This window comes from Acomys russatus, chromosome 9, assembly GCF_903995435.1.
Source record: "Acomys russatus chromosome 9, mAcoRus1.1, whole genome shotgun sequence".
Lineage (NCBI taxonomy): Eukaryota > Metazoa > Chordata > Mammalia > Rodentia > Muridae > Acomys > Acomys russatus.
The window spans coordinates 48806704-48827146 of NC_067145.1; the positions used below are offsets into that span (position 1 = coordinate 48806704).

At 39.1% G+C, this 20443-nt stretch overlaps 1 protein-coding gene across 1 annotated transcript in view; it reads right to left on the bottom strand.

Annotated features, from left to right (window-relative positions):
* Positions 1-20443, bottom strand: part of Slc39a12 (solute carrier family 39 member 12) — a 91671-nt gene that overhangs the window by 57831 nt on the left and 13397 nt on the right. Inside the window, exons 4-5 of the mRNA XM_051151296.1 lie at positions 19045-19252; positions 13330-13499 (exon numbers count right to left, since the gene is read on the bottom strand). Of these exons, the coding sequence (XP_051007253.1) occupies positions 13330-13499; positions 19045-19252 (378 nt within the window). The remainder of the gene's footprint in view (positions 1-13329; positions 13500-19044; positions 19253-20443) is intronic.

Genomic DNA, 20443 nt, shown 5'->3' on the forward strand with positions numbered 1-20443 from the left:
TAAAAACAAAGACGGTAAGATGTCTAAAGGACAACGAAAAAGCATACGCAAAAAACCCCAAAACAACATGGCGTCTCCAGTTTCCAGCTATCCCAAAGAAAACAACCCAGAGAACTCAAATACAATGGAAATACAAGAAAATGACCTCAAATCCTTAGTAATGAGGATGATAATGGAGGAAACAAACAAAATTCGTAATCAAATGCAGGAAGACGCAGACAAACAGGTGAGAGACATAAAAGAAGCACATAGAGTGGAACTGGAAAAATTGCAGGAAAATGCAAACAACCAGATGAAAGAAGTAAATAAAACGGTTCAAGCTCTGAAGACCTATAAAGAGGCAATGGAAGAAACTCAGGGATATACAAAAAATCAGATGAAAAAAATCAAAAAATCAGTTCAAGATCTGAAAATGAAAATAGATTCAATGATAAACACACAGACAGAAGAAAAACGAGAACGTGAGACCTCAGAGAAGAAGGCGAGCAACACAGAGGTGAGATTTCTAACAGAATCCAAGAGATGGAAGAACGAATCTCAGGGCTAGAAGATACAATCACAGATATTGAATCAACCATTAAAGAAAATGCCAAATCTGGAAAACTCCTGACACAAAACATCCAAGAAATTAAGGACACCATGAAAAGAAGATATCTGAGGGTAATAGGCATTGAAGAAAAAGAAGACATCAGACTCCAGGGCCCCGAAACTATTCTCAACAAAATGATAGAAGAAAATTTCCCCAATCTAAAGAAAGAAATGCCTATAAACATACAAGAGGCCTACAGAACACCAAATAGAATTGACCAGAAAAGAAAAACTGCCCACCACATAATAATCAAAACACAAAACATGCAGAACAAAGAAAAAATATTAAAAGCTTCAAGGGAAAAGGGCCAAATAACATTTAATGGCAAATTTATCAGAATTACACCCGACTTCTCAGCAGAGACCATAAAAGCCAGAAGGGCTTGGACAGAGATGCTGCAAACCCTAAGAGACTACAGATGCCAGGCCAGACTACTTTACCCAGCAAAATTATCAATAACCATTGTTGGAGAAAACAAAATATTCCATGACAAAACCAAATTCAAACAGTACCTATCCACAAATCCAGCTTTACAGAAGGTACTAGAAGGAAAACTCCATCCCAAAGGGTCAAGCTACAACCAAAACTACCCAGGAAATAGATAACCTCCCATGGCAAAAACACAACTACACAAATGCTCGACTGGAAACAACATCAAAATTAAGACTCTTAACAGTCACTGGTCATTAATATCTCTCAACATCAATGGTCTCAATTCTCCAATAAAAAGACACAGACTAACTGAGTGGGTACATAAACAAGATCCAACATTCTTATGCATTCAAGAAACACATCTCACCCATAATGAAAGGCATTACCTCAGGGTAAAAGGTTGGAAAAAATATTCCAAGCAAATGGTCACAAGAAGCAAGCAGGCGTAGCCATTTTAGTATCAAACAAAATAGACTTTCAACCAAAATTAATCAAAAGGGATGAGGAAGGACACTTAATACTTATCAAAGGTAAAGTCAACCAAGATGACATCACAATTCTGAACATCTATGCTCCCAATACAAGGGCACCCACATTTGTAAAAGATCTCCTAAAAAAGCTTAAACCACACATCGATCCCCACACAATAATAGTGGGAGACTTCAACACCCCACTCTCACTGAAGGATAAGTCATTGAAACAGAAACTAAGCCGAGAAATAACATCATTAACCAATGCCATGGGTCAAATGGATCTAACAGATATCTATAGAACCTTTCACCCAAACAAGAAAGAATACACCTTCTTCTCTGCACCCCATGGAACCTTCTCCAAAATTGATCACATCGTAGGTCACAAAGCAAGCCTCAATAGATACAAGAGGATTGAAATAATACCTTGTATCCTATCAGATCACCATGCTCTTAGGCTGCAATTCAACAACAACAGAAATAACAAAAAGCCTACACGTACGTGGAAACTAAACAACTCTCTGCTAAATGACACCTGGGTCAGGGAAGAAATAAAGAAAGAAATCAAGGAGTTTCTGAAATTCAATGAAAATGAAGAAACAACATACCCAAATTTGTGGGATACATTGAAAGCAGTGCTAAGAGGAAAATTCATAGCACTAAGTGCCTTTAAAAAGAAATTGGAAACATCGCACATAAGCATCTTAACAACACAACTGGAAGCCCTAGAAAAAAAAGAAGCAGAAACACCCAAGAGGAGTAGACGCCTGGAAATAATCAAAACTCAGGGCTGAAATTAACAAATTAGAAACTAAGAAAACAGTCCAAAGAAGCAACAAAACCAAAAGCTGGTTCTTTGAGAAAATCAACAAGATAGACAGACCGTTAGCCAAACTAACTAAAAGGCAGAGAGACAGTATTGAAATCAACAAAATCAGAAATGAAAAGGGAGACATAACAACAGACACTGAAGAAATTCAAAGAATCATAAGATCCTACTTTGAAGGCATATACGCCACAAAATTTGAAAATCTAAGGGAAATGGACGATTTTCTTGATCAAGTTCACTTGCCAAAGTTGAATGAAGAACAGATAAACAAGCTAAATAGTCCCATTTCCCCTACAGAAACAGAAGCAATCATCGATGGTCTCCCAACCAAAAAAAGCCCAGGGCCAGATGTTTCAGTGCAGAATTCTACCAGACCTTTAAGGGCGAGCTAATACCGATACTCTTCAAGCTACTCCAAAAGATAGAAATGGATGGAAAATTACCAAACTCATTCTATGAGGCCATAGTCTCATTGATACCTAAACCTCACAAGACTCAACAAAGAAAGAGAATTTCAGACCAATTTCTCTTATGAACATAGATGCAAAAATACTAAATAAAATACTTGCAAAACGAATACAGGAACACATCAAAGATATCATTCATCATGACCAAGTAGGCTTCATTCCAGGCATGCAGGGATGGTTTAATATACGGAAATCCATCAATGTAATCCACCATATAAACAAACTGAAAATAAAAAACCACATGATCATCTCCTTGGATGCAGAGAAAGCATTTGATAAAATTCAACACCCATTCATGTTTAAAGTTTTAGAGAGATCGGGGATACAAGGCACTTTCCTCAACATAATAAAGGCTATATACAGCAAGCCAATAGCCAAAATCAAAGTAAATGGTGAGATACTCAAGGAAATTCCTCTAAAATCGGGAACAAGGCAAGGCTGCCCACTCTCTCCATATCTCTTCAATATAGTACTCGAAGTTCTAGCTAGAGCAATAAGACAACAAAAGGAGATCAAGGGTATCCAAATGGGAAAGGAGGAAGTCAAATTATCCCTCTTTGCAGATGATATGATAGTGTACATAAGTGACCCTCAAAACTCCACCAGAGAACTCCTAATGCTGATAAACACCTTCAGCAAATTGGCTGGATACAAAATTAACTCAAAAAAGTCTGTAGCCTTCCTATACACAAATGACAAGCTTGCAGAGGAAGAAATTAGGAAAACCACACCCTTCACATTAGCCACAAGCAATATAAAATATCTAGGAGTTACCCTAACTAAGCAAGTGAAGGACTTGTATGAAAAAAATTTCAAAACTCTGAAGAAAGAGATTGAAGATGACCTGAGAAGATGGCATGATCTTCCTTGCTCATGGATCGGGAGAATTAACATAGTAAAAATGGCCATCCTACCAAAAGCAATCTACAGATTCAATGCAATCCCTATCAAAATAACTACACAATTTTTTAAAGACATTGAAAGTTCAATTCTGAACTTCATATGGAAAAACAAAAAACCAGAATAGCTAAAACAATCTTGTACAATAAAAGGTGCTCCGGAGGAGTCTCCATACCTGATCTCAAACTGTACTATAAAGCAATAGTACTTAAAACAGCATGGTACTGGCACAGCAACAGGCTGGTTGATCAGTGGAATCGAATCGAAGACCCAGATATGAATCCACACACATATGGTCACTTGATTTTTGACAAAGAAGCCAAATCCATTCAATGGAAAAAGGATAGCATCTTCAACAAATGGTGCTGGTCTAACTGGAGGTCTATGTGTAAAAAAATGAAACTGGACCCATATTTGTCACCTTTCACAAAACTCAATCCAAGTGGATTAAAGACCTCAACATAAAACCAGAGACACTAAGCCACTTAGAGGAAAAAGTGGGAAAAAGCCTGGAACATATTGGCACAGGAGACAACTTCCTGAATAGAACACCAACGGCCCAGGCCTTAATGTCAACCATTAATAAATGGGACCTCATGAGGCTGAGAAGCTTCTGTAAGGCAGGAGACACTGTCAAGAGAACAAAGCGACAGCCTACAGACTGGGAAAAGATCTTCACCAACCCTACATCTGACAAAGGTCTAATATCCAAAATATATAAAGAACTCAAGAAATTAAACACCATCAAACCAAATAACCCAATTGAGAAATGGGGCTTGGAACTAAACAGAGAATTCTCAACAGAGGAGTATCAAATGGCTGAGAAACACTTAAAGAAATGCTCAACCTCCTTAGTCATCAGGGAAATGGAAATCAAAACAACTCTGAGATTCCATCTTACACCCATCAGAATGGCTAAGATCAAAAACTCAAGCGACACCACATGCTGGCAAGGATGTGGGGAGAGAGGAACACTCCTTCATTGCTGGTGGGAATGCAAACTAGTACAGCCACTTTCGATATCTATCTGGTGCTATCTCAGAAAAATGGGAATAGGGCTTCCTCAAGACCCAGCTATTCCACTCCTTGGAATATACCCAGAAGATGCTCCAGCACACAACAAGAAACTTTGCTCAACCATGTTCATAGCAGCCTTATTCATAATAGCCAGAACATGGAAACAGCCTAAGTGTCCCTCAGTAGAAGAATGGATAAAGAAACTGTGGTACATTTACACTATGGAATACTACTCAGCTATTAAAAACAAGGAATTCCCGAAATTTGTGGATAAATGGATTGAGCTAGAAATGATCATAATGAGTGAGTTAACCCAGAAGCAGAAAGAATCAAATGGCATATACTCACTTATATCTGCATACTAGCCCAAGGGGCATGTCCCACAAAAGCCTTCACTTACCAGGAAACTGGGACAGAGGGGAAGGCATCCTATTGGGACTCTAAATGAGAGATGCATGGGAGAATAGCAAAATCAAAGGATACAGAGGGTCCTAGAAATCTACAAGTAGAACAATATGATAGGCAGATTTGGGCCCATGGGTCCCGCTCAAACTAAGGCACCAGCCAAGGACAATACAGGAGGTAAACTTTAAACCCCTTCCCAGATCTAGCCAATGGTCAGAATATTCTCCACAGTTGAGTGGAGAGTGTGATATGACTTTCTCACGTAGTATGGTGCCTCACATTTGACAATGTCCCCTGGAGGGGGAGACCTGGTGGCACTCAGAGGAAGGACAGCAGGTAGCCAAGAAGAGACTTGATACCCTATGAGAATATATGGGGGGGGGTAATCCCCCTCAGGAACAGTCATAGGGGAGGGGAATAATGGGAAAATGGGGGGGGGGTAGGAATGGGAGGATACAAGGGATGGGATAAACATTGAGATGTAACAAGAATAAATTAATAAAAAAAATAAAAATAAAAAAAAATCTGTAGGGTCCCTCTTTTATTCCGAATGTAAATTCATATTCCTCCCATGTATCTTTTCTTTCTGGCAAAGAGAGACTGATTTACAATGCATTGCATGGTGTTTTTACCAGTGACTCCTCATGGTTTTGTTTTCTCCCATTTTTCAATGGGGGCAGCAGGGTGTGTACAGAGCTGGCACTTCATAGCCTGTAGAGGAGACCAGCGGTACTGAAATTGTTGACTTTGGTCCTATCCCACTTAACAAGCCTAAGTCAGAAACGTATTTTTCTAAAGACATGAAAGGCTAAATTTAGGAGAGAATGCTAGGTCAGTATAAATATTAAATAATAGTGTGATCGTCTCTGTTAACATCCTCTATTTAAAAAAAACAGCAAAAATAATTGTTATTTTTTTTACTGACTCTACCTAGTTTATCTACAATTTCATGTTTTTTCTATGTTATATAGGCATACTTACACAAAATCCTAAAATATATGCAACGTACCTTTAAAACCAGCCTAGGCGATTTTAACATTTTAAAAGCAAAAAGTAGGGTTCTGTGCATAAAAATTCGCAACTTAAAATGTTTGGCTGTTTTTTATGCGTGTGGGCTGTGCATGTATATATTTTGTTCAAACATGTGAACGCATGTATGTATGTGCACAGGTGCAAAAGCTCATTGTGGCCAGGCACCATGTGGAGGCTGAGGTTGATACTGGGTAATTTTCTCTATCACTCTCCACTTTTAGTATTGAATCAGGGTCTCTCATTCCTCTATTAGCCTTGAGTTCCCATTCCAGTTAGTCCAGCTAGACTGTTTGGCCAGGGAATCCCCACATCTCCAGCTCCTGACATTCATTACAGGTGGGTTGCCATGCCCACCAGGCTTTTCCATGAGCTTTGGGTATCTGAACAGCAGCCCTCAGACCTGGGTGGGCAAGTAGTTTGCCCATGGAATCATCTTCTCAGCTCATAAAAGTTTTAATGAGAATGGGATATACTTTCAATGTGAGGAACTTCTTTTTAAATAAGAACCTACTGCCATTGTGAGCTTTAATCACAGTCAGCACAGTATTTTTAGAAAAAAAAAATAAACCCAGTGATTCACAAGGCAGGCCTGATTTGCTATGATGTAGGATATAAGAATTTTTCTGTAAAGACATGTTGATTAAAAATAATTATGAAGTACTTGGTGGTTTTCCCCACCATATTAAAAGCTTTGGTGGTGACCTTGCATATGAGAAAGTTTCAGTCTGGCCAAGAAATTTTGATTTGATGGAAGAAAAGCCATTCCAAAAAAAAAAAAACCCCAAAAAACAAAAAACAAAAAACAAAACACAAAACAACAACAACAACAAAAATGAGAAGAGACTGCAATATAATGAGACAAAATATCACGTATACATACAAAAAGAAAACCCAGAAAGTATAGGAAAAGCCAGAATCTTAACTAAAAAATCAGAACCAAAGATGCATATGCATGTCTTCCCCTGCATACCACGAACCAAAGATTGTCTACATATGTGCCTGCTCTGCATGCCCAAAACCTGTCTACATATGTGCCTGCCCTGCAGGCCAAAAACCATGTCTACATATGTGCCTGTCCTGCAGGCCAAAAAACATGTCTGGCCCCGAATGCCAAACCTCCTCCTCCTCTTCCTCTTCTTCTCTTTCCCTCTCTCTCTAATATATATACATATATACACATATATACATATATATGATTATTCCTTTCACAATATGACCCTTTAATTCTATAAACACATAGTCTTATAAGTTCCCAGTCTAACGTGACCTGTCAATCAAGAACCAAGACTGTGTTAAGCCTGCAGATTAAGTGAGAGACATCTACTTGGTTAAAAAAAACAAAACAAAACAAAAAAAAACAAAACAAAAAAAACCAATGGGTTTTCTGTGGTCCGGAATCTATTTGGTTTAATTAACTCTACCCAAGCTTAATAGTGAGGAAGGTATTTCTCAGAAGGAAGTGGGCAAAAACTTTTAAAAAGGTGGACATAGTGATGGCTATCTCTAATTGTAACACTGGGGAGGTTGATACAGGAGGACCATGAATTCAAGGCCTGGTTGAGCTACACAGCCAGATACTGTCTCTAAGAAATCAGGGGCTAAGGGTGTAGCCCAGTGGTAGAGCATTTACCTAATGTACAAGGCTTTGTGACAAAACACCATGATCAAGGCATCTTTTAATTTGGAGGTTTACAGTTCCATAGGGTTAGTACATGACCATCATGGTGGAAAGCTTGCCAGCAAGTAGGTAGGCATGACTCTGGGGCATTAGCTAAGAGATTACATGTTGAAACGATGGCTACCGGGCAGGCAGAGAGCTAACTGGAAATGACAGGGCCTATTTAAGCTCCAAAGCCCACCTCCAGTGATACACTTCCTCCAACAAGGCCACACTGCCTTATCACCCCCAAATACTTCTACCAACTGAGGATCAAGTAGCCAAACACATGACCGTCTGGGAGCCATTGCCCTTTAAACCGACACAGTTGGAATCCCAGAACTGTAAGAAAAAAAAAAAAATAGCAAAGAAAAGAAAAGCAGCAACAACAACAACAGAAGCAAAGAATTCCAAAAGATTTCTTTTCTGAAAATCTTCAATGGACATTTAAATCCAGGGCATTAGTCTTCTTTACACCATATGCCATTTATAAAACAAGAATTATCTCAGTACTAAAACTACCAATGGAAAGACTGGGATGCTAGTGACACACTTTTCAATGATGACTCCTTCATAATGAAGATCCCCATTGGAAAATCTCTGGTTAGTGAAAGGGTTAACAAGGACCTAATGTCATGCCGCTTTCCCCAACTTGCGAAAAAACTGAATAGCTTCTTCAAAGAGGAAGGGTAGGCTAGGCTGAGCTTCCACACCCTCAAGCTTCACTTGGTGCTTCCACACTAGTAAGCTGATTATTCTAAGTTTCTCCTGAAAACATGAACATAAATGCTTTAATGCTGAGTAATTAATGGCTATAAAAATTTAAACACAAATATCTTGATAAAGAAAAAACAGATAATGGCAATTTAAAGCACCTCTATTTTTCACAGAAAAATTTCATATATCTTTATACTTGCATTGATATCATCAGATGCCTAAAGGGAGTTTCTAATGTATTCACAAGTAGCCGTTGATAATCTTTATTTTTGAGAACCATTCTTATTAAAAGATAGAGCCATGAGAGATATACTCAGGGATTCCCATTCAGCAGGCTCTGGGTATTAATTTGCTTGTTTCTGAAGCAAAATCTCCTTAGGTAGTCTAGGCAGGCCTTCAGCCTCCAATCCCCTTGCCCTGACCTCCTAAATGCTAGGATCACAACCCATGCCTGGCAACCTATGATACTGATATGCTGATCTGGGATGAGACTTGGAGAACTTGGGGGAGCATTGGTATAAATAACACAGAAAGGGTCCTCAGATCTGCTGTCCAATGTGATGGTCTCATCAAGAAGATGTCTCTGTCTCTGTCTCTGTCTGTCTCTGTCTATCTCTCTGTCTCTCTGTCTCTCTCCTCTCTCTCTCTCTCTCTCTCTCTCTCTCTCTCTCTCTCTCTCTCTCACACACACACACACACACACACACACACACACACACACACAATACCTGTCCTGTTCAGACACGGAAGGATAATTATAAATATTTTGTTTATTTTGCAAAGTAAGCACAGAACATGATTGTTAATGTTCTTAGAAAATGTGAGCCTTAATTAATCCTTAAATATTAATGAAAAGCCTTTGTTCTTTATGAAAATGGGGTTTCCATAGAGCAAATATATTCTTTTCTAAAGAGCTAGTTGTTTTGAAATTTTTCTTCCTGGAATAAAAAGGCTAAGCAATGTCCTTTCCCCATCCTTCTAAAGTTTTTCTGACAAACCAAAGTTCTAGTCCACCAAAGGTCCCCTGGGAAATCAACTAATGGATCTATCAGGATTATTTGTGGGATATTCATAAGGCTTCTGGACAGGAAAATGGTTGACTCAAAGCAACCTCTAGGAAAGTGTGTACCAGCCTGGATGATGGCTGCCCCATGGATGAGTAGACAAGAGCCCTCTTCTCTTAGGATCCCCCAGCCTGTATGTTCTAGGCCCTTCCCAAAAGCCTGCAGAACATATCCAGTTAGAGCAACATTGTACACATGTGAGGTGTGGCTGGATATTCAGGCGAGAGTCCAACGACCCTGCAATCTCTTCCCCTGTGAGAAAGCCAACAGTGCTGATCCATAGCTTTGATGACCTTTTGTAAGGAGTAACAGCTGGTCTTGCAAAGATGACAGTTGTTCTGGTGGGGAGACAGTGCGGTGTTACACTGACACTGCCGTAGCTTTTAAGGGTACCTTAGTGTTCCATTGCTGTGAAAAGACACCATATTCATGGCAACTCTTACAAAAGAAAACATTTAATAAGCCTTGCTTACAGGTTCAGTGGTTTAGTCCATTATCATCACAGCAGAAAGCATGGCAGCACACAGGCAGCACACACAGGCAGACATGGTGCTGAAGAGGCAGCTGAGCATTCTACAACCAGATCCAAACACAGTAGGAAGAAAGAGTGATACTGGGATCAGTTTAAGCATTTGAAACCTCAAAGCCCACCCCCCAGTGACACACTTCCTCCAACAAGGCCACACCTCCTAGTAGTGCATCTCCCTGTGAGCCTATGGGGGCCATTTTCATTCAAACCACCAGAAAGGGGATATGAAAAGATTAACTTGGAGGTAAATGTTTGTCCCCTTTGGGTGAATAATACCATAGATATGGTTTTAAAAGGTTAAGTCGAGTAGATACATTTTATACCCAGCACAGGTAATAGAAATTAATTTTTGTGAGAAAGAGGAGGTAATGGTGATTGAATCCAGGGCTCCACACCTGTAAGGAAGCGATCTACTGCTGAGAGACATCCATAGCCTAGAAAAGGACTTTTTCAAAGGCACAATAGCAAGAATATGTGATACTCCACAAGAATGGATTCATTATCCGTGGTACAAAATCCAGCACTGTAAGAACATCTAAGAATGTTTTGCGTTTTAAAATACAAGTTGCAGAGCCAACCAGGTAGCTCAGTGAGTAATGGTGCTCGCCACTAAGGCTGAAGGTCTAGGTTCCATTCCTGAGCCCCGCATGGTGGGAGCTGAATACTGAATCTTTTAGGTTGTCCTCTGACATCAAACATCTGTGTGTGTGTGTGTGTGTGTGTGTATGTGTGTGTGTGTGTGTGTGTGTGTGTGTGTGTGTGTGTGTGTGTATGTACATGGGGTGTATATGCACATGCACATGGGGTATGTGTGTACGTGCACATGGGAGGTGTGTGCATGTGTGTACATGGTATGTGTGCATGCATGTGGGACATGTGTGCATGCACACATTGTGCATGTAGGTGCAACGCATGTGGTATGTGTGTATGTGCACGTGGCATGCACATGGTGTGTGTATGTGTGTGTGTGTGTGTGCATGCTCACATGGCACAAATGTGGTTTGTGTGTGCATGCACATGGTGTGTGTGTGTGTGTATGGTATGCATGTGGTGTGTGTGTGTGTATGTGTGTAGTGTTGCTTATGAAAGATACAAATAAAATAATTACCTTATTTGTGCAACATTTTCTAAACAATAATAAAGAACAAAGAACAGGCTATTAACCAAGCTATGTACACATTCTTTTTTTTTAATTTTTTTATTAATTTATTCTTGTTACATCTCCATGGTTATCCCATCCCTTGTATCCTTCCATTCTTCCCTCCCTCCCATTTTTCCCTTATTCCCCTCCCCTATGACTGTCCCTGAGGGGGATTACCTCCCCCTGTATATGCTCATAGGGTATCAAGTCTCTTCTTGGAAACCTGCTGTCCTTCCTCTGAGTGCCACAAGGTCTCCCACTCCAGGGGACATGGTCAAATGTGAGGCATCAGAGTACGTGAGAAAATCATATCCCACTCTCCACTCAAGTGTGGAGAATGTTCTGACCATTGGCTAGATCTGGGTAGGGGTTTAAAGTTTACCACCTGTATTGCCCTTGGCTGGTGCCTTAGTTTGAGCAGGACCCCTGAGCCCAAATCTGCCTACATTCTTTGTCTGCAAACCTGGGCAGTTCTTAGCTCTATGCCTTATCATTTGGATGAAATAATACAAAAGGTGGCCTTACATCATAGCTTTCACATGAATGAGACAATATGACCCCATGCCTAACACAGTAAATAGTCACTAAGTGTGAGCCATTAGCATGGAACAATAATCTTTGAACATTTTAATTAGCTATTCAGAAAAAGATTCTACCATAGAAGTTTCAGCAATGCTGGGCTTCTTGAGATTAGAGAAATTCATTTTCTAACAGATTTCTCAAGACTCTATTGTGATGCAGAGAAATACATGTCTTAAGAAATGTTTGCTCATGAGTTGGCCATAGCGTGCCACTACAGAGAGCAGCAAAGCCTTCAATCCCAGCTACTGGAGAGGCAGAGACAGGAACCTTGCAAGGGCAAGCCCTTTCCAGGATAGGTAGAGAATTCAGACCAGACTGGGGAAATTAGAGAGTTTCTGCTTCAAGATGAAAATTAGGGGTTGGGGAAATAGCCCAACACGTTAAATGATTGCCATGTAAGCGTGAAGATCTGAGTCTGGATGCCCAGAATCCACACCAAGTCTGGGCAGGTCTGGCAAACCACTGGTACTCTCTGTGTGATGCAAGTACAGACACGGGATTCCCAGATGAAGCTGGTTTGCTAGACCAGAAGAACTGGTGAGCTCTGGATTCAAGCAAGAAACCATGCCTCAATATATAAAGTAGCAATCAGGAAGACTCTACAACCTCCTCTGGCCTCTAAACATGTGGTACACGTGTGTATATACACCCATGTGTGCACATATGTGTCAAGAAGAAGAAATAAAAAATTTTAAAAGGCTAAGGATGTCGTCCAATGATACTTACATAAGCCTAGGCTCAGTCCCCAGAGCCATCTGAGAGGACAATCGAGTAAAATCACAAAGGAATCTCTCCCTAATCTACATTAAATTTAAAGTGTCCTCTCCACAGTTGAGTGGAGAGTGTGATATGACTTTCTCACGTACTATGGTGCCTCACATTTGACCATGTCCCCTGGAGGGGGAGACCTGGTGGCACTCAGAGGAAGGACAGCAGGTTGCCAAGAAGAGACTTGATACCCTATGAGCATATAAAAGGGGAGGAAGTCCCCCTCAGGAACAGTCATAGGGGAGGGGAATAATGGGAAAATGGGGGGGGGGGGAGGAATGGGAGGATACAAGGGATGGGATAAACATTGAGATGTAACAAGAATAAATTAATAAAAAAAAAAAGAAAGAAAAAAATTTCAAGTGTCTGTTTATCATTATTGTTACTTACGTAATGTTTAAATCCTCCACTGCCTGCATGACTCTTGAGGGCTAGGCCTATTTTCACCTAGTGTGAAAGACAGTGCTGGCCCACACTAAATGCTTAGTGTATCTTTGCTAAATTTCTTACTCATGTATTTAGTATGGACCCAAGAGAAACCCTAAATATTTTGGCCCTATTTCTATGTCTGTAGAAATACACATACAGAAAAAGAAAACCATAAACACTCCACAGAGATAGAATACTATGAGAAAAAATGCACATCATCTTCATAAGTCTTTTATAAATCTGACAGACCTTTCAACTTCCTTCAGCAATAGAGAATAATGACATTAAAACATGGAGATACCTGATCCCAGGAGACAGGATGATCATCGGGCTCTTTTTTCACAGTGGTAGACATCTTAGGCTCTCCCCAGCCATGAGCTGCTGTGTTTTGTTTCCTTTGGTGTTGATGCAGGGCATCCTTTTTGGCACAGGCCCTTCTGGTAGAAAGGATGTTCAGAAGTTGCTCTAGTTCTAGAAATTTCATATAAAATCTGGTGTCACATAGAATAGACAGGTCACATTTAGAATAGCCACAATTTCCATGGCCATGCACAGGCTTTTTACAAGGTAAACTTGATTCTATTGAAAAAATGTCCAAGTGGAATAACAAAAAAACAAACAAACAAACAAACAAACAAAAAAAGAACAACAACAAAAAAAGAGCATTTGTACTTCACATGGGTCTCAAAAGATCCTGGTGAAATTTGGGTGAGAAATGAGTCTTTCCAGAATAATCCTACATTTTTATAACCTAGAAATAATAAAAGTGAGCAGACAGAGGACAGACATGCTATTGAGACATGTATTTTATTTGTTACCAAAGTATAATGAAGAGGAGGAGAAGTGGCTCAGTGGTCAAGCCACTTGCTGCCAACCTTGATGATTCAGTTTGATTCCTGGGTCCCAAGTATTAGAAGGAGGGAACCCATTCTGAGAAAGTATCCTCTGACCTTCACTTGTGAATTGTGGTGCACTCGTGTGTACAACACACATATACACAGAACATATTCATGCACTCACTCCACATACACATAAAATAACTAAAATTTAATACAAATTCAAATTTAAAAAATGTAAAGTAGGAAAAATTAGAAACAAAACAAATGTAAAGTAGAAACTGAGCTCATCTTCAGGAAATGTTCTCCCTTAAGGCACCGTATATCCTCAGCACATTGTATAATTCCCTAATGTATGTAAATCAGTCAAAATGTTTTCCTTTTAGATGTATATGCAAAAAGAAAGCCAAGAAATAAAGAAAATAAGTGAAAGTAGGATGAGATGAGAAAGGTGCACTAGATTTTATTTTCAATTCTACTGCTGATGGTATACATATATTGTAGTTCAGCACCCTTAATTCATCTCTTTACTATTCAATACAGAAACATTAAAATAAAATAGCCATTTTACACAGCATTACTCTTAAGTAAAATGTAATTTTCCTAAAGAATATAATGAGTTATATAAAAATTACTAGGTAATTTTATTATAAATAACCAATTTTAAACAACAAATTATTATGATATTTCCAGATTATTTTTTTAAAAAGTGATTCATCTTCAGGAAAAACAGCAATCAATGAAAAAAATCTGACTATTCCTAGATGTTGGATTTCATATTGAAAGTTCTCAATGGAGTTGGCAATAGAATGCTTAAGGAACTAAAGAAAAGCATACTTAAACAATTAAAGTGAAGCATAGTAATAAATCATATAGACAGCAATTTTCAATGAGATAAAAATTGTATAAAGTTTCCAATAGATATTCTATAGTGTTGAGATAAAACTGAAATATAGTTACAAACAACATTCAATGATAATGTGAGAAAGCAGAAGGTAAAAACAAAACAAAACAAACCCAGTGATAATTTAGATTGAGTAATAGAAGCAATGCTTCCTGAAGAACACAGAAAAAAATAAGAATTGCACTAAATGTCAGAGACCTAGAAAACAGTGGTTATTATTGACAGATGTCGATTGGCAGCTGAAGAAGAGAGTGCAAAGGCTGAGGAGAGACTGTGGAGAACAATGGAGAACAGTTTCTCAAATGTGCTATAAAAAACCTCATCAGCTGCTCAGGAAACTTACCAAGCACCAAGAAGATGACATAAGAAAACATCCAGGTAAAAACTGGTTAAAACAAAACAAAACAAAAAAAGGTCTTGAAGCAACAAGCTAAGTGATTGATATATGTGTGACAGGTGATGGCTGACTTCCCATCTGAACAACAAAGGCCAAAAAAAGAATAAGATGATGTATTCATAGGCTAGAAAGAAACAGTTGTTAATCAATGGTTTTATACACAACAACAACAAAAACCCTCTAAATGAATTGGGAAAAATAAAATCCTGGTAAATAGTAAATGAGAAAATTCTTTCCTAGTAGACATATAGTTCAAGAAATACAGAATTACATTCTTTTCATAAAAGATTTGTTTTTACTTTTGCTTATGTACATGTGCGTGTGTGTATGTGAGCACAAGTGTGTGTATGTGTGTGCACTTGTCAATAGAGGCCAGAAAAAGGAAGTTCCCTAGAGCTGAGTTTCAAGCAAGTTGCCAGCCTCCTGGTACGGATGCCCAGAACAGAATTCCAGTCTTCTGAAAGAGCAGAAAGTCCTATTTACCACGGAGCCATCTTGCCAGTCCCAGAGTGAAGTTCTTCAGGCTGACGAGAGATAACCTAGCTTTCTTTTGGGTACTATTTTCAGTTGTTCAAGTTTATTATAGGAAATGAAGAGCTTTGGGACTATGACACTGTAGGTCAAGGTAAAAGACTCTATATATGTATTTATAAGTAGAAATAAATTTAATGATAAAATACTAAAGTCTTTTATTCAAGCTCAGAATCATAGGAACACAAGTCACCCATAATACTCTTTAACATTGTGCTGCAATTACTAACCAAGCAGATATATTAGAGAGCAAACAAAAGAGCAGGAATTGGGAGGAGACAATGCTGTATCTGTTTGGATATTATACAAACACACCTATATACCTAAACTCTTCAAAAAAAAAAAAAAAAAACCAATGCAGAAACAACAATTTTCACTGAGCAGGTTATAAGCTTTATCTATAAAAGTCAGTAGCTCTCACATATACCAACAACAAAAGAAGATACAACAAAAGAAAAGCTCATAGGCTAGATGTGGTGATGCACACCTTTAATCCCAGCACTTGGGAGGCAGAAGCCTCCTGGCCAGCCTGGTCTACAGAGTGAGTTCAGGACAGCCAAGGTTAACACAGAGAAACCCTATCTCAAAAAAAAAAAAAAAAAAGGCAGAAATAAAATGAGCCGCCTAAATGTTAGCGCAAAAAAAAAAAAAAAAAAAAAAAAAAAAAAAAAAGGTATCTAAAAACATATGTCATGTAAATAATAAAATACTCTACAAACACACACATAAGGATAATAAGGTTGAAAGATATGTTATTATACATAATGTATAATATGATAAAATGGCATCTTTCTCCAAGAATTTATACATACACATATAGCAGTGTACATGCAGACTGTTTTCTTCAGGCTCAACACATGATGTTAATTATAATCAACAAAGAATATTGGAAATTTTTGAAAAGAATTTACAGCTTTATTTTAAGAACCTCGGCATAGAGCTGGAGAGACGACAGAGTGCATTATAAACACAAATACTAAAGTTGAGGTCCCCAGTAGGCAAAAAAATGCCAGGCAGGTATGGTAGCTCATATATAAACACAGTACTCAGAAGGCAGAGATAGGGACTCCCCAGAGCAAGCTAGCTACGTAGACTAGCTAGTGAATCCTGGGTTTAAGTGAGAGACCCTGCTTCAACATATAAGGCAGAGAGTCATTAAAGAAGATACCTACCATCAAATGTGACTTCCACATGTACATATGTATATCATACACATGTGCACACACAAGCACATACATCTCATATACAAATACAATACAACAAAAGGAACCCAAGGAAAATGAAATTAGTATAGGAGGAAAGCTTTCATTATTGAATTGTAATATCAAGAAATAAAGCAGAAATAGGTAGCTAGATATTACCAGATTTGAAGGATGTCAGGGATGCAGCTCTCCCTCATAATCAACAGTTTACAGTAGCAAGGTCTGAAACTACAAACTCTAACTTATGACCAGAAGAATGAATCTGAGTCATCTCTCCAGGCCTGGGAGAAGAGTGGCACTCCAAACTTGCCAAAAGGTCATGAACTGGTAACTATGTAAACCTGGTTCTATGAGCTCTGAACCTCTGACGTTAACGGTCTGGGAGGAAGTAATGTGATAAACAAACAACAAGGACAGACCCCAGCCCTTCCTGTCAGGGTCAATCCAAATGGTCCTTCCAGCCACTCATATAGGAAAATGCACTTCAAGAAGGCTAGCTGTCTCAATATTTAAAACCAATATAAAATCTACCTACAATGTAGGTTGGCACAATGGCTTCCAGCCATCATCTCCTCTCACCAGTGGGTGTCCTGCTCACAATGGCCCCGCGGTCCCCTGTCTACTGTCATCAATGGAGGATGCACCATCTTTACTCTAAAATGCGCTACATGTATCTTACCTACTGTGGGTTTCGCCTCTGAGTTCCTCCGATGGAGAACAGAAGGAGGGCCAGAATGAAAGCATTAGAACTTCATTTTATAAGCTTCAAATAATCAATTTAGACAATTACCAAAAGCTAATGTGCCAAATACAAAGGAGAACCAAATATTACAGGTCTTCTGAAAGAAGTCGCCAACCGTCAAATGGTGCCCTGCAATAAATAACTGAAAACAAATCTCCGCATACAGCCACCAGCACACAGGAGACGCACGGTATGGAAGTTCATGTTAACTCTGAATGAAGCCAAAAACCCACAGGACAAACACTCCTTTACTCCCCCAACAAAATAATTTGTGATCAGATAGACAGAATGGGGGTAGAGACACATGGCACTTGTAAGGGAAATGAGAAACCTGCTAATATTTTACATTTTATGGATTTTAGTTGTAACTTGTCTATGTGTGTTTGTGCATTTATCTGTGTGAGGATAGGCACACATGTGCATGCATGCCATGCATGTGGAATTCTAAGAGGTAGTCGTCACTCTCCACTTTCCTTGAGACAGAGTCTCTTGTTCCCACTATGTATGCCAGCCTAGCTGGCCCATGAACGCCTGGGGGATTCTTCTGTCTCTGCCTCCCTTGCCACAGGAAGACTAGGGTTGCTGATCTCTACTGTGCCTAGCTTTATTTAGATATTGGGATCTCAATTGGTTTCTCACGTTTTCACAGAAAACACATTGCTACTAATCCATCTTCCTAGATCATTTCATGGATCTTATCTGTACCCTAATTCATTAAAACCTAAAAATATTTTTGAAGACTTGGGAAAATGTGATCCAACATTCTCCAATACCGAGAAGCAATTACTTTTCACTGATATTGGTAATGAGATTAAAAAAGAAAATCTACCTATAACACTTGGACTCAGATATTGCAACTTTCAATTTATTTCAGAAACTTAACTTTCAAGTCACTGTCCTTATTAAAGAAACATACAAAATGAATATTCTGATTTCCTTCGTGGCATCACATTTCATCTCAGAGTCTCCACATGTTGGTTATCAGAAACAAAGTGGATGAATAACACACGTTACTTATGCTTAAACATAAATGGCTTATTTTTATGATTATGTGCTAGCTGCTACAGAGTGCCTTAAACCATTTTGAATGCTGTTTCATTGTTCTACACTGCTCTGCCATTTCAATCAAGCCCAATGTCATGTATGAATCTGTATATTTGAATCCATAGCCACAATTTCTATCCCTAAAAAAATGGGCAAAGTTCATGTTTCTGCTTCATCAACTGATAGACTTCTGCCCTAACAGGCCATCTGTGCTCTCTCAACACACGCCAAGAGAAGACAGTGGTTAAAACAGACCTGAACAAATCCAGTCAACAAGATGCACGAGCCTTCGTTTCCTGGCACAATTAAATCAGACAGATGTGACTTGGAAATAATGACCTTGAGGAAACACAACCTTACCGGATAGGTGAAGGGCATCTGTACTGTTGAAGAAGCGGAATATGTACTCTGTAAAGTCATCTGGGGATGGTAAGTCTCTTTTTCCCAGACAAAGCCCTTGGAGTGACAGAGCAATGATGGTGGCGGCCAGCTGAGGAAGCGTCTTTTCATCAGCGCCATCGCTGCCCTGGATGCCAGACTTCCTCTGTAGCAACTTTGTTTCCATACACTACAGCCAAAGACAGAGAGAAAAATGTCAATGTTAGCTTCTGGAGTTTCCCTGAATAAGTCTTCCCTAAGATATCCCTTAACACGTGAGGGATTGTTCATCTCAAAGAAGATTGGTGTATAGGAATGACAGTCCCTTTTCTACTATCCCGAAAGGAACTCAACTTGAGAAGCATTTGGCCTTTTCAAATCTAACATCATAACTCCTGGGCCCCAGCTACTTACCTTCTTTGTGACTGTCTTAAAGATATACTTTTTAAAGTGGAGCCCGGCTCTTACAGCCTGCATCCTTTCCCTTGGTTAACCTTCTCCCAGATTCAAGGACTCTTGTAGGCTAAATGATTTTCACCTCTGCATCCTAGCCTTGATGCACACTGGAACCCATCATGATTAATGGTATTGTCAACATGATGAGGTTTACCATCACCTGGGAGAAGGTTTTTCTAAGCTTGCCTAAGGGAGATTGTCTTGATGAGGTTCACTGAGGTAGAAAGACCCTGCAGGTAATATTCCCTGGGCTGGGATTCTGGACTGTATAAAAAGAAGAAAGAACGCTGGTTACAAGTATTAATTGCTGTCTTCTTGTTGACTGCAAGACTTAGTGTGACTAAGTGATTACACCCATACTGTCTTGACTTCCCTGCCTTGGTGAGCTGTACTTTAACTATAAGGCAAAAATACATTTATACTTCCTAAAGTTGGTCTTGTCAAAGTATTTTGTCATAGCAATAGAAAAGCGACTAAGACACAACCTTTACTATTACGTCCACCTTCAGACCCAAGCTCAGTGTGTATGCACTGCAGTGAATATATGGGTCATTCTAACATATTCCTTGAAGTCCTACAGAACACAGAAAATATGGCCTTTTGTTTGTATTCATTTTTCCTGATTAAATTATGCATATCTGACAAAGTATAATTTTGCCTTAAATCCTATTATTGATATTTTTCACTTATTAAAATACCTGCTATGTGTCATGTATTATGATAAGCCCACTCTCAATGAACTAGTGTGGCTTGGTTTATCTACTGAGGATACGCGTGTAAGTTATTGTGTCAACATTCAATTCTTGTGTCATTGGAGAAGAAATAAAACAGCTTGTTGGAGTTATTCTCTATGAGGTCTGATGTTGAGTTTGCCAGGAGTCTATTCTCAGCTGTAGTGGGAATAGGGGGGTGGAAATTAGGAGTT